Source organism: Aspergillus novofumigatus, assembly GCF_002847465.1.
Source record: "Aspergillus novofumigatus IBT 16806 chromosome Unknown P174scaffold_9, whole genome shotgun sequence".
NCBI classification, from domain to species: Eukaryota; Fungi; Ascomycota; class Eurotiomycetes; order Eurotiales; family Aspergillaceae; genus Aspergillus; species Aspergillus novofumigatus.
The window spans coordinates 208,669-221,813 of NW_020194282.1; the positions used below are offsets into that span (position 1 = coordinate 208,669).

At 49.3% G+C, this 13,145-nt stretch overlaps 4 protein-coding genes across 4 annotated transcripts; all 4 read right to left on the reverse strand.

Annotated features, from left to right (window-relative positions):
* Positions 1–1,255: 1,255 nt before the first annotated feature.
* Positions 1,256–1,787, reverse strand: P174DRAFT_464005 (putative prefoldin subunit 2; the record flags this gene model as incomplete). The annotated part of the gene is made up of 4 exons (XM_024830336.1): positions 1,256–1,288; positions 1,355–1,547; positions 1,599–1,689; positions 1,748–1,787. 4 exons carry the CDS (start codon positions 1,785–1,787, stop codon positions 1,256–1,258), a joined length of 357 nt encoding a protein of 118 aa, XP_024678167.1.
* Positions 1,788–5,098: 3,311 nt separating this feature from the next.
* Positions 5,099–6,180, reverse strand: P174DRAFT_413530 (putative oligosaccharyl transferase subunit Dad1). Its single transcript, XM_024824350.1, has 3 exons — positions 5,826–6,180; positions 5,567–5,751; positions 5,099–5,468 (listed from the first exon to the last, which is right to left on the reverse strand). Exons 1-3 carry the CDS (start codon positions 6,042–6,044, stop codon positions 5,402–5,404), a joined length of 471 nt encoding a protein of 156 aa, XP_024678168.1. The 5' UTR covers positions 6,045–6,180; the 3' UTR covers positions 5,099–5,401.
* A 627-nt stretch (positions 6,181–6,807) lies between these two features.
* P174DRAFT_378534 (putative C6 transcription factor) lies at positions 6,808–9,313 on the reverse strand (the record flags this gene model as incomplete). The annotated part of the gene is made up of 2 exons (XM_024822843.1): positions 6,808–8,652; positions 8,705–9,313. The coding sequence occupies 2 exons, from the start codon at positions 9,311–9,313 to the stop codon at positions 6,808–6,810; spliced, it is 2,454 nt and encodes an 817-aa protein (XP_024678169.1).
* Positions 9,314–10,495: 1,182 nt separating this feature from the next.
* On the reverse strand, positions 10,496–12,470 carry P174DRAFT_396234 (putative mannosylphosphorylation protein (Mnn4)). Its single transcript, XM_024823727.1, has 8 exons — positions 11,838–12,470; positions 11,736–11,745; positions 11,655–11,678; positions 11,458–11,602; positions 11,079–11,390; positions 10,897–11,024; positions 10,805–10,846; positions 10,496–10,746 (listed from the first exon to the last, which is right to left on the reverse strand). Exons 1-8 carry the CDS (start codon positions 11,998–12,000, stop codon positions 10,665–10,667), a joined length of 906 nt encoding a protein of 301 aa, XP_024678170.1. The 5' UTR covers positions 12,001–12,470; the 3' UTR covers positions 10,496–10,664.
* Positions 12,471–13,145: the final 675 nt, after the last annotated feature.

A 13,145-nucleotide genomic window follows, 5' to 3' on the forward strand; every position in this document is an offset into this window, starting at 1 on the left:
AGGGACTCCAAGGAGGGAACCCATAGCTGGCCTCAGGCGTCCGTTTACAATGTGATAACAATAAATTACGACAATGACCTCGTGATGCCGCGAGATCCGCCGACCATACTCCACACAGTATGTATTATACGGAAATGCACGTGATTATTCGTATTGCTGCGTGATGGCGATGGCAATGATGGCCTAGAAAAGCTCTTGTTTGCTTGATCCAAATAATGACTGGCATACTCTCATGGTCCTCAGATGTGTAATGAATAACCTGATATCTTCTTTGAAGTGACAGCAGGGCGAGTACAACTCATTGATGAGGCTGTGTTCTGAGCGCTCTGCATTTCAGGCACACACATGTTGCCTGTCAGCAGCCAAGGTCCAGCCTGAAGATTTTGACTCGACGCAGGACTCATCACAAAATCGTTCGGACGTGAGACCAGGAGGAGGTATCAGGCATCAATGACAGCATGATATCAGGAGCAATCTGACACATAGGACTATGAAGGTCGCAAGGTGTTGACTCGCCTCATGGACATGACAAAAGTACCGGGCATCATATCTTGCCGAATGCGTGGACAATCAGGTTTTCACCTGAGACGATGCTGCACATGAGCAGCCTGCATTACGTTCGAGGACTCGAGTTGAACGCATGTGTTTGTCAGCTTGGGTGCCAGCAGCAGCTAAACCATTTACACTCGTGCTCCTCTACGGTACCACTGTCTCAAGGCATGCGAGATTCCTATCGGCGATGCCGCCAGTTATTTCTGGAATAATGGAATCGAAGAGTTTCCTGACGGGGCAAAGAGGCACAGTGAGCTGAATGATGTTTGACTAAGGGTTTCACATGGGAGTTCATTATGTCCACAACTAGTAGGTACTAGGTGATTCCATCCTTATAGTAGAACACCGAAGCAGTATGATATCACGTCTTATCCCGCTGAATCTGGTTTCCAGACACGGGAGGATGCACAGCTGTAGGAGCTTCGTCGTATCAATTGACAGATAGCGAACCGACGGCAAGCAACACATTTCATCTCTTCCTTTGAGAGAATGATTAAGTATAAGCCCAGCCAAGTCACAAGGTAGAAAGCTCAGATACGCTCAATGCAGTCACCTCGAGACTCCCGTTAACGCCTTTTCGATTCCGATTCCCGCTCATGGTCGCGAAAGGACATCATGGACATCAAGACCGATAGAAGGATTGAAGAGAAATGGAGGGGTATTTCTGACTGCCATCACAAGAAAAGAGGAAAGCGTTTTTCAATCATGGTTGTACGACCTGGATGTTGTTCTTTTTCTATATAGACAAAAGAAGTCAATCATCAATACCATTAACATGATTTCCGGGCATTGGCAAACTAACCTTCCAATCGTCCAACTCGGACTGTTTGCTCTGATATTGCTTCACAAGTTCGTCAAGCACCTGTTTCAAGCCGTCTGAGTTTGTCTTGAGTGCAGGAAGCACATCCTTGACTGTTCGCTCGACCAAAACTCCGTTTACCATTCGGAAGCACTTGCGGTCCTGGGGGAGGGGTTCGAGTGTCTCAATGACAAGCCTAATAAAGGTCACTCCTGCTAGCATTTTGAAAATGGGAAGGCAAAAGTACTTATGCTCCTCTGCTTCCTGCTCGATGTCGCCAATCTTTTGCGCCATCTGTGTGAGAGTATTCTTGAAGTTCGTATATTGGAGCTGAAGCTCTGCTTCAGATTAGCCTTCGTCACTGCGTGGAAATGAGAAGAGAGCTCGTCGGCGTACCCTGCTGCTTCTTGGGGTTTATTTGAGCTTGACTGGCCATTTTCTGATATCCGATGCTGTCACTCTGTTGTTGCAAAGCTCAAAATGCGATGCGGGGCTGGGTCTCGATTTCCGCCGCGCGGAGAGAAGCAGACTAACTATCTTCTAAAAGTTGCGTCTACGAAGGACAGGCAGGCTACAGTCTGGACAAAATCCCGTTCAGACTCACTACATTTTCCAATATCTTAGACTTGATCTCTAATTGAGCTTGCAAAAAGGTTATTCTCATTGTATTTCAATCTCATGGCCTATTCTGGCCCCTCCATAGATCAAAGCACGTGACATGGATTGCAATTTATTTGCACTGTTTGCCCCATCGGGCGATAATCCACTCCGCAGTTTATCAGAACTTCTACACTTTGCCTAGCACCTGGCTCAAAGCAAGCGCCCGGTGGCCATTCCTGCGCCACTCAGTGTTGTTGTTATTTCAGATATTAATTCGACTCCGTTGGAAGGACTTGTTTGAGTTCCTCTAGCTGTTGTTCCACCATGGCTTCTGACGGAATGCCTCCAGCCAAAAGGCTGAAGAGCTCCAACCTTCCGCCACACCTGCGCGATGCGAAGCGCAAGGACATCGACAACTGGGAAACAAATCGGATGCTCACGTCTGGAGTCGCGCAACGACGCGATTTTGAAGGCGACTTTCTCCCAGAAGATGAAGAAGGTACTCGAGTCCATTTACTCGTCCACGATCTGCGACCGCCGTTCCTGGACGGGCGCACGATATTTACCAAGCAACTGGAGCCTATCTCGGCCGTCCGCGATCCGCAGAGCGATATGGCCGTGTTCAGCCGTAAAGGTAGCAAGGTCGTTCGAGAGCGGCGTCAGCAACGGGAGCGTCAAAAGCAAGCGCAGGAGGCAACAACAATGGCAGGCACGGCGCTGGGAAATATCATGGGTGTCAAGGAAGATGAAGGTGACAGCGCTGTTGCCATGCCCGTGGAGGATACTTATAGAAGTGGGAACAAGTTCGCCCAGCACCTGAAAAAGGATGAAGGCGGACAAAGCTCTTTCAGCAAGAGCAAGACACTCCGCGAACAGAGGGAATATCTGCCTGCATTCGCCGTGCGAGAGGAATTATTACGAGTCATACGAGATAATCAAGTGATCGTGGTGGTTGGTGAGACGGGATCTGGAAAAACGACTCAACTGACACAATTTCTTCACGAGGACGGGTACTCAAAATACGGCATAATTGGCTGCACGCAACCTAGGCGAGTGGCTGCTATGAGTGTTGCGAAACGTGTGAGTGAAGAGATGGAGGTGGATCTTGGCGCCGAAGTTGGTTATGCCATCCGATTTGAGGATTGCACCAGCAAGGATACAGTCATCAAGTATATGACTGACGGTGTACTTCTGCGAGAATCGTTGGTTCAGCCGGATCTGGACAAGTATTCTTGCATCATCATGGATGAAGCACACGAAAGAGCTTTGAATACCGATGTTCTGATGGGCCTTTTGAAGAAGGTGTTGGCGCGTCGAAGGGATCTGAAGCTAATCGTCACCTCAGCCACCATGAATTCAGAACGCTTTTCTCGATTCTTTGGTGGTGCCCCCGAGTTTATCATTCCTGGACGAACTTTCCCGGTGGATCTTCACTTCTCCCGTACCCCGTGCGAGGATTACGTCGACAGTGCGGTCAAGCAGGTCTTAGCAATTCATGTCTCGCAGGGACCGGGGACATACTTGTCTTCATGACAGGTCAGGAAGATATTGAAGTAACTTGCGAGTTGATCGACGAGCGGCTGAAGATGCTTAATGATCCGCCGAAGCTTAGCATATTACCGATATACAGTCAGATGCCAGCCGAGCAGCAGGCGAAGATTTTTGAACGCGCCCCTCCTGGCGTCCGGAAAGTCATCGTTGCCACGAACATTGCCGAAACAAGTTTGACGGTTGATGGGATCATGTTTGTGGTGGATTCAGGATATTCAAAGCTGAAAGTGTACAATCCACGCATGGGTATGGACACGCTTCAGATCACACCTATCTCTCAAGCCAATGCGAATCAACGTTCCGGCCGAGCAGGTCGAACAGGGCCAGGAAAGGCGTACCGTTTGTATACCGGGTCGGCCTACAAGAACGAACTATATATTCAAACGATACCGGAAATTCAGCGAACGAGTCTTTCAAACACTGTTTTGCTTCTCAAATCACTTGGAGTAAAGGATCTCTTGGATTTTGATTTCATGGACCCACCGCCACAGGAGACCATTTCGACATCACTTTTCGAGCTCTGGTCGTTGGGCGCGTTGGATAACCTGGGCGACCTAACTCCGCTAGGTCGTGCTATGACTCCGTTCCCCATGGACCCTCCGCTCGCTAAGCTGCTCATCACGGCGTCTGAGGAATACGGGTGCAGCGAGGAGATGCTGACGATCGTTTCCATGCTCTCGGTTCCTAGTGTCTTCTATCGTCCAAAGGAGCGACAAGAAGAGTCGGATGCGGCGCGCGAGAAATTCTTCGTTCCGGAGTCTGATCACTTGACTCTTCTGCACGTTTACACGCAATGGAAATCCAACGGTTACTCCGATGGATGGTGTATCAAACACTTCCTTCACCCCAAGGCTCTGCGACGGGCCAAGGAGGTCCGCGAGCAACTTCATGATATTATGACAGTTCAGAAGATGCGACTTGTAAGCTGTGGGACGGACTGGGACGTGATCCGCAAGTGCATCTGCTCCGGCTTCTATCATCAAGCGGCCAAGGTTAAGGGTATCGGCGAATTCATCAACCTTCGGACAAGCGTGAGCATGCAGCTCCACCCCACGAGCGCTCTGTATGGCCTAGGTTATGTGCCAGAATATGTGGTCTACCACGAATTGATCTTGACAAGCAAGGAGTATATGTCGACTGTGACTGCAGTGGACCCACACGTAAGTTGGACCATCTTCATCTGACACAGTGAAGCAGCAGAGGCTAACCTCGAGAATGTAGTGGCTCGCCGAACTTGGTGGTGTCTTCTACTCTGTCAAGGAGAAAGGCTATTCCCAGCGAGAACGTCGCGTCACCGAACAGGAATTCAATCGACGCATGGAGATCGAGACCCAGATGGCCGCCGACCGGGAGCGCGCCGCGGCCGAGAAGCTACGAGAGCAGGAGCGCAACGATCCCTCCAGACGCAAGAAGGAAGTAGAGGCGGGATCTGTTGTGCGACGTCCTGCTGTTACCGGCGCACGAAGAATTGGTGGTGTCACCGCATCTTCGACCACGAGAAACGGCACCAATGGAGCAAGTGGAGGAACCGTGGTCAAGAAGCCACAGATCAAAAGGAAACCCGGACGAGCATTTTAGCATCATGTTCAAGCATAGACATATACCCGATGTACAAATTTAGAAGAGTTCATTCAAAGAGCGGGCTCTGAACTCTATCATAGATAGAATGCGATGCCATTCTGGCGCAGCTATTGGGTATCCAGCCATCAGTAGCACTTTAATCGCGACACTGCAGTAAAGGCCAATAAAGTACAGTCTCATGATTAATCCCGGTGAAGCTCACAAAGTACCGCGTAGGCCCTGAAGAAGCGAAGACAAACGACCTTCCATCTCGCAAGCGGACTACTACCGGTATCCTCTCAAACTCCACCGAATATCCCGCCGCCAACAGCCTCGCGCTCAATTGATGAAATTGATACAGAAAAAGTGCAGAATCAAGCTCCCGAAGATGTAATCCGCAAACGCCCTACCAGCAGCAGACCAGTCAGTCAGCAATCGTCATCTCACATATTCCTAGCATCCAACCAACGAAAAAAAAAACAAAAAACAAAAAACAAAACTCACCTCTCATGAGACACCGCACCCTGCTCCTCCCCGCCTTCCAACGCCGCAAACCGCGCATTCTTCCCCTTCGAACTGGGCTTACTGTTTCCCCCCTTCTGCTCGCTACTCGTCTGCATGCGCAAACTAGCCGTTAGCACGAACTGGCCGACCGCGGCGCAGAACCCACTCAGAAAGGCATTGAAGGGCTATCGAAGCAATCACTCGTCAGCATCCCATCTCAATGTGTATGACGCCCAAAGGAACGGGGAATGGGTCTTACGTAGTTTCCAGCCAAAACGCAATAGAGGAATTGCGCAGCGCCGACAAACAACAAAAAAACCATGAAGGCATCAAGCATCATGGTGCGCTGCGGCGTTGTGGTGAGGTACTGCTGCCATACATGGTGGGCGATTTGGTATACGGAGGAATTCGAGGATAGGACTGCTGGGCCGGAGGAGAGGGAGGAGGAGCCGGGGGTTTGTGTTCGTTTGGGAGGCATGCTGGTCAATTGTATCAGGGATGAATTGAGGACGTCTAGGACAGATGAGTCGGCAGAGATGATGCGGCGTGACTTGGAGTGGAAGTTTCGGTGTCGAATCTCTGGTTGACAAGTGCGGATGAAGCTACTGTGTACACAACCCGACAGAGAACATACTAAGGCCATAACTCTGCTCCACCTGCCGTTGATTACGTAGGCTGCTTGGCTTGAGCTCAACGTCACGTGATCGTAGGCTATAATCAGGATACTACGGAGTATTGTTGCAGAGTCACTCAGTGTGGGCTGTGAGAATGGCAGACGTCTACATTGACATGTGTAAGAATATTATTGCAATTTTGCCATACATGCCATACACCTATACTATACACTATGCATTATAATATACACATTCAGACCGCTCAACGGTCAGATACGTCGCCAGGAATTGGGGCAGCGTAAAGCTCCATATCCCTGCGACAGAGGGGCGTGCAGTCAATTGCTCTGAGCACCGAGCCCCTGAATATGGTAGAGTCCAAGATGCGGACCAGCCAAGTCATGCGTCGTTCATCATGAAGAGTTGAGAGTTCATAGTAAGTCGTTAAGAGGAGAGAAAGTTCATGGTCGTAAGAGAGCTGAGATCTTCATATAAAAGGTCGCAGAGGAAAATGCTTTATCCATCAAGGAAAAGTCGAATGCGTCCGTAAGTAGGTCTGTGTTGGCCTCCAGGACCGAAGAGTAGAGAGCTGGGGCGAAACGATTATCGAGATTCGACGTTACACGCTGATCAAGCAAGCCAGTCTGAAACATTGCCTAGTGGATGGCTTGTTTGCGCTTCTTGAACATCCATCTGAAAGTCGCGCATCACTTGATCCCACGCTTCCCAGTTGTGTTGAAGAAGAGCAGGATCTTGGCTTGCCGTGGTAGGGCCCATGAAATTTTCTGATATCTCGATCGGTGCGGCTGTAGTAAATGGGCCTTGTGCGCTCATACTTTGGGAGTCCGGCAGGGCCGGCCAGCTGACATTGGGGAAGAGCTCGGGCACGATTTCAGTATCGGGATTCGGTCCAGCGATAGGCTGGTTCGCGGGCTGAGCACTCCCTGGGACCGAAGGATCTCGAATTTGAGGGACACCACCAGCCAGGTAAGGCTGGACAGTATTCTGCCAGGCACCAATGTGATTAGGTGTGGATAGGCTCTGAGCAGAGCTGGGATCGGACGTGTCCTGTACGCCCTGTTGCTGCTGCTGCTGCTCTCGGACAGCAGCCACCCGCTTCATCAACCGGGAGAGCGGCCGCCAAAGCATTCCCTTCCTATGTTTTGCAGTACGGCCCCATGTCTCATACAATGAACTCACTACCTGCCAGGCACGATCAGTGAGTGGGCTGAGCGGGCGAACGCAAAGCTCCGACAACACAAAGGCAATCAAGTGCCATTGCATATTTGTCACAAAAAGCCAGCTCCATTTGGTGGTGGTCTGATCTTGACCCAGCAGCCGAGTGAACTCTGCAACCTCGACCGAGGTGACAAACAGATTTTCCCGAGACGCTATGGTCAAATTGCTAGCCGCCGGATCTTGTCGAGTCATAGGATGATGAACCATGAGCCAGAGCTTGGCCAAAATCAGACGAGCAACGGTGGCGCAGACCCATTGTACGGGCACATTCATGTCACAGTGTCGGATATATCGCTCCTCAATCCGTTTGTTGACCTCCTGAATCAACTTCGCACAAGAGTCCGGGGGTCGTTGTGTGTTCTCGGGGTGAGGAAGGCTGGTTGGACACATGGAGCTGACCCTTCTGAGAGCGGCAGTAATCTCGCAACGAACTAAGAAAAAGGTCATTTCCGTGAAACCTACGCGCTCCTCGGGCGGCTCCTGCGTATCGAGCGTGATATCATTGTCGTTGATATTCAGTGGAAGGCGAGTATCATACATCCTGTCATGAATTTGTGCATCAGTACCATGCTCTTCGGCTGATCTGATATCCAGCAAGCAGATATGCCACCACAGTCGCCGACGCATTTCAGTTTCAAAGGGCTTCAAGCCAAAGTTGGTTCCGTCACGATGCAGGCCGATACCTTGAGCCAGGCGCAGAACCACCGCTGTCATGGTCCAGACAAATTTAGTATCATCCTCACGCCGTACACCAATTAGAAAGTGTACAGCAGCTTGCAACAGCATCAGGCTCTGCGTATTGAGGAGACCAGCTCTGGACAATGCCTGCTCGACTGCGAACCGGTAACGCGTTACCGCTGTATCACGATCGTCGCCCAGAACTGAGAAGCATTGTACGGGCGACATGCTGACTATAGTAACATAGTAGATCGAAAGGACCAAGGCTTCGGAATTCTTGTCCAGGAGATTCGGATTCTGGGCGGCCTCTGTAAGAAGTTTTCGTACGGTGGGCTTATGGAACATAGGTATAAGCGGCGCAACGTTATCCAGGTAAATATCCCACAATACTGGAATTTTGGGCGGCGGGGGATGGTAACCGCGAAGTGAATGAGAAAGAGAGTAGTATCCGAAGAGGAATCCGTCGTGATTCGTGGACAGGGTCGACGAGGATTCAGGCGAAGGATGATCTTCCTCTTCTGATGATGAAGGGTCCAAAATATCTTGAAGTTCCTCAATCTGTGCCACAAGCGTTAGCACAAACGATTGTGGATTGAGGCAAAAGGCTCACCTCATCCCCCAAACTCGCCCACAACCGATTGCTGACATATCGACTGCGTCCCTCGTCGATGACTAGCCGTCCGAACTCATGTTCCAGGTTTCGTGGCTTAGCAGCCTGCGGATCGGAGTCTAGAACGAAGGGGCATTTCCCGGCCTGGACACTCTGCGTCTGAGGTGTCGTCTGCCTACCTTCTTGGGGAGACGCGGGTCCAGTTTCCTGTTGCGAGGGCGAAGATACAGTGGACAATGGCTCCGCAGCCCCGGGCTTCTTCCCGCTGAGATGCTCAATGACTCCCTCAAGCCGTCTCAAACGGGACAAGAGCTCCGCATCATGAGGTCGTTTCGACTTGCGAGGGGCCCTTCCAGGTGGAGGAAAGACACAATCGATACCCGCCTTGACACAATTGGAACATGGGCTCCTCTTATTACAGCGGACTTTTCTTCTCCGACAAGTCACACAGCTGCGAATGCTGGGAGGGTCATGCGCGGTGTGAGTACCAGGGTTGGCTGCATGGTCGACTGAAGGGCTTTTAGGATATCCAAAGGGGTTGCTCGACGAAGACTGAGATGAAAGAGGCTGATTCGCAGATGAAATGGATTCGATGGGCGGGAATGACATGACGGATGATGGAGAATGGTTGAGATCCGTGCTACATTCCCAGCAGCGCGGAGAATGTGTGCTTACCCAGATATTGAGAATATAGAGACTGAGTAAAGCAAATCATAGGCGAAAAATTGACCGCGATTCTGAGCCCTCATTGTCATATAAATCTCCTTAGGTATTTGGCTTTTTTCCAGAGTTGGATCTTCGGTCATCGACTCATAGTGGGGACAGGCGATGGTTGGTTATTGGCGGCCTGAGGCGTAGTCCAGGCTCCTCATCGATGGTTCCTGGGCCTGTCAGTGGCTGCCACCCTTGTAGCATTATTAATACCGATGCATGTAAGACATCTTTCTACTCCGTACAGCCCATGGACCTCTAAAGGATAATTGGGTGTATTTTGAAAGAAAGATACGAGCCTCTCCACCTGGACCCCAAAAGTTTACTATGACCTGATTGCGTAGTAATGTTGATGCCTGAGATAGCTTTAAAGCATTTTAATACACTGACGTCACAGTCAAGCCAACTCACGCAAATCGAGGTGCATTTCATACCTTAGTTGATACCTATACGAAACTCAAATTGCACTGCCATCGGATCAGATAAAAGAAAACAAGGATTAGCACAGTCATCGCTGTAAAGTTATCAGATGACTTGCCATGGACATTCGGACACGTTACGCAAATCAGCTGCTGCCACCATAGCAACTTCCGCGCATGTGTTAAAAAAGCTTTCAGGGTATCTGAGCTTCGACGTTATGAACTTATGAGTCACCGTGACTAGACTGGACGATCTTTCGGAAAATACCGAATGTCTATTTTCTTCCGGCAATGATATTCTCGTCCTCCAAGAATTAGCTTCGGCGGAGCGAATTTCAGTCGTGTGAATCCTTCCGGTAACTTCTCGTCGTATTTGATCTTGCTTCTCATGTGAGGTCTACGATGTAAGGTTACTACCACAGTGATATTCAAATGTCGCATGCTCTATATTGTCCCATATATACACCTAACATATACATCACGTGCCGTTCAATGTAGACACGTTCAGAAGATTAAATGATATCGACTGCGCCCCTTAAAGAGACGGTAATGGCTCGAGAAAGGAAATGCTCACGGAAGACTTTCAAGAAGCGGTCAGTGCGAGTGTCAAGCCAAAAAAAAAATCAAAATCAAAATCAACCAGGGTATGGTGCATATAATGCAAAAGCACAGAATTGTGTACCAAATGTCTTTCGGAGAGGAATGGAACGCCAGATAATGCAACCGGGAGATGTGAAAACGGAGGAATAGAGGGGTCGTTATCATAAACCAAGTGGAAGAAATATACATGATTGCCAGTTAGTATGTTCGTTTTTGATTTTTCGGTGAGCTCATTTTAAACGATAGAGAAGCGGCGTGGTTCGCTTAGGGAGAGTGATGGATCTTCGCTGCCGTGAAAGTCCTCGTTTCTCTCTGGCAATTGAGACATTAGCGAGCTATATCCGACGGCCCAGTCAGGATTAGTACTAACTTAGTTTGTTCCCAGATCTTGGTTTCCTCGTTGAAATGGTGACTAAACGGCAAGTCAGTTAAGAACTCAACAGCGAAGCATCATGTACGCACCCCTGAAAGTCAACGGTTGTCAATGCCTTGGAGCCATATTCTTCCACAAGGAGATCAGTGTACATGTAGGGGACTTTGACAGGAAAGTCTTCAAAGTGACTATTCCGAAGGGGGAAGATATCCGTCTCCTAGAAAGCGGTAAGCAATCCATCTCGTGTTACCCTTCTACTGCAGCCACTTACATCGAATCTGTGGCCATCCTTGCACATGAGAGCGCCTTGTTGACCCTTCTTTCTCAACTCGTCATCCTTGCGCACTGCAGTTATATCAATGAAAAGCCCTGAAGAGGTGTCGATCCATCTCGCGTCAATAACATTTGCAGCGTCCTCAGTGGTTCGAACCACATATTGCGGGTTGATTTCAAGAAGGTAGTTTCGCCCGCCGTCCACCCCCGGAAGTTCAAAATGATGTTCGGTCATGTTGTAATATTCAGCGAGGAAGTGTATTGTCGGCTCGGTAACCTGAACGTCGAGGTCGTTGTCCCATGGGAAAATCTGGCCGCGAGTTAGCGTTATGTTCCCACGTTGCCTGTTTCATAAACCATGGGACCGGGGTCCCAACCTTTTGGTTCCACCACCATGCCAGAAGAGTTCCATGCATTATCCAAGTCTCTGCACCAAGATCCGCCATAGTCGACAGATATGTCTGAATGAGTGCTGCCAAATGTGGTATTGTGTCTTCCTCGGAGAGGGGTTCATCGGCGAATCTGTGGGATCGTCAGACAAGCGTTCAAGTCGGAGGACTGGAGACTAGCTCACCGTCCGTCATAGTGATAATGGAAGCTGCGAGGTCAGTCAGCAATTTCGGAGAACAGAAATGTGTGCAATTTCAAGACATACTTAGATTCCTCTAATAATGCGTTAGCGCTATGCCGAAGAAAGAGAAATATATTCGTATCCAGCTGGATAAAAGGAAGTACCATGAAAGACGCCAACACTTACTGAAATATTTCTCTCCCGGTTCACCTCCTTTCCCACTGTAATCCTTGAGAAACTTGGCTCTAACACTCATGAAATCGACATCGGAGTCGGCGCTACCCAAAGCCACCAGCGCGAGAAGTAATCCATGGAGGTAGAGAAGGAAAGTTGGTGAGAATAGATGCATAGCGCATGCAGGAATGATGGGCGTCTGATTCGGATTTAATCACTGAAAGACAGCATACTCCTAGGCGATGTACAGGGATAGTGTGGAACAAATAATTTCAGTCGATGATGGTGTTGAACTGTGGATACGGAAAAGGGCGGAAATGTAGATGGTCGACAATGACGACTGCGTCGGGGAGTGATATCAGGAGGGAGGTGGGAAACGGATATGGATCGCCTGAGTCTCTAAACTGTGATATTAAAATAGTACAGACAATTACAGAAAGGGCCGCATCAGAAGAATTCTGCAGTGATGATAAGAAGGATGGGACATGCAAAAGAATCAAGGATCGACAGTCCCAATGGTGATGGAGATAGGTAGTCCAGTATCTCAATCTAGTTGGGAAGGTGAAAGATTTTGAGAAGAAATCTGCACATTCTTGACCTCTAGGACGAGTAATAAGCTTCATAAATCATGAAAGACTATCTACATGGTCTTACGTAGTCCATCTTGCACAGTCGCGTGCACACTTTCCGCAGGATTCGAGGCCCTGTTTCTATAAATTTGATCCAGTGAGGATCCCCATAGAATTCCATGGCGCTGTAATGGGTAAAATTCTAGGCTAGTCTTCCTGCTCTCCCTTGTTCCAACTTGCCAAGTCCCAGCCCTGCCGCGCCTTGGCAGGAGGTAATGCTCAATCATTCGATGGCAGTTGACCTTGAAATCTGGGACCTTGTGAGGTCAATGTCATTGTTATAATATATGGACGAGCATCTCAGAGGACTGTTGATAATTTCTTGTTCCATACCCGTTCTACCTCTCTATGCTTGGACCATACCTAGTGTTCTAACCACAGCACAACTTAGTAGTAAGTTACGCTACTACAGCCACCTCCTGCCTGCTTTTACTCCTATTCTTTCAACGCACAATCCTACGTAACCTCTGGCACAGGCTTACGTATGTTCCTCAGGGGAGTCCAGCAATTGGACATCATGGTTAGAATCGCGCAATATGTAGCCTACTGTTCGTGTCATTCGTACTACTAATGCACGGCAATTCATTCCAAAATGCAGTGCATAGTGGACTAATTTCTGTGCGATCCGCGATCCGATTCGATGTTTTGGTTGGGACGCGGCAAATCAAACAGGGGCCGCGTCATACATGTC

Excerpts from the sequence above, each read along its gene's own strand:
- P174DRAFT_413530 (XM_024824350.1), bottom strand. The coding sequence starts at position 6,044 with ATGCCTCCCAAACGAACACAAACCCCCGGCTCCTCCTCCCTCTCCTCC. Across the intron at positions 5,752-5,825 it reads GCGTTTTGGCTGGAAACTAC|CCCTTCAATGCCTTTCTGAG; the intron begins GTAAGACCCATT and ends TTGCTTCGATAG. Across the intron at positions 5,469-5,566 it reads GGTGCGGTGTCTCATGAGAG|GGCGTTTGCGGATTACATCT; the intron begins GTGAGTTTTGTT and ends TGCTGCTGGTAG.
- P174DRAFT_396234 (XM_024823727.1), bottom strand. The coding sequence starts at position 12,000 with ATGCATCTATTCTCACCAACTTTCCTTCTCTACCTCCATGGATTACTT. Across the intron at positions 11,603-11,654 it reads CATTATCACTATGACGGACG|ATTCGCCGATGAACCCCTCT; the intron begins GTGAGCTAGTCT and ends ACGATCCCACAG. Across the intron at positions 10,847-10,896 it reads ACAACCGTTGACTTTCAGGG|TCACCATTTCAACGAGGAAA; the intron begins GTGCGTACATGA and ends CTTGCCGTTTAG.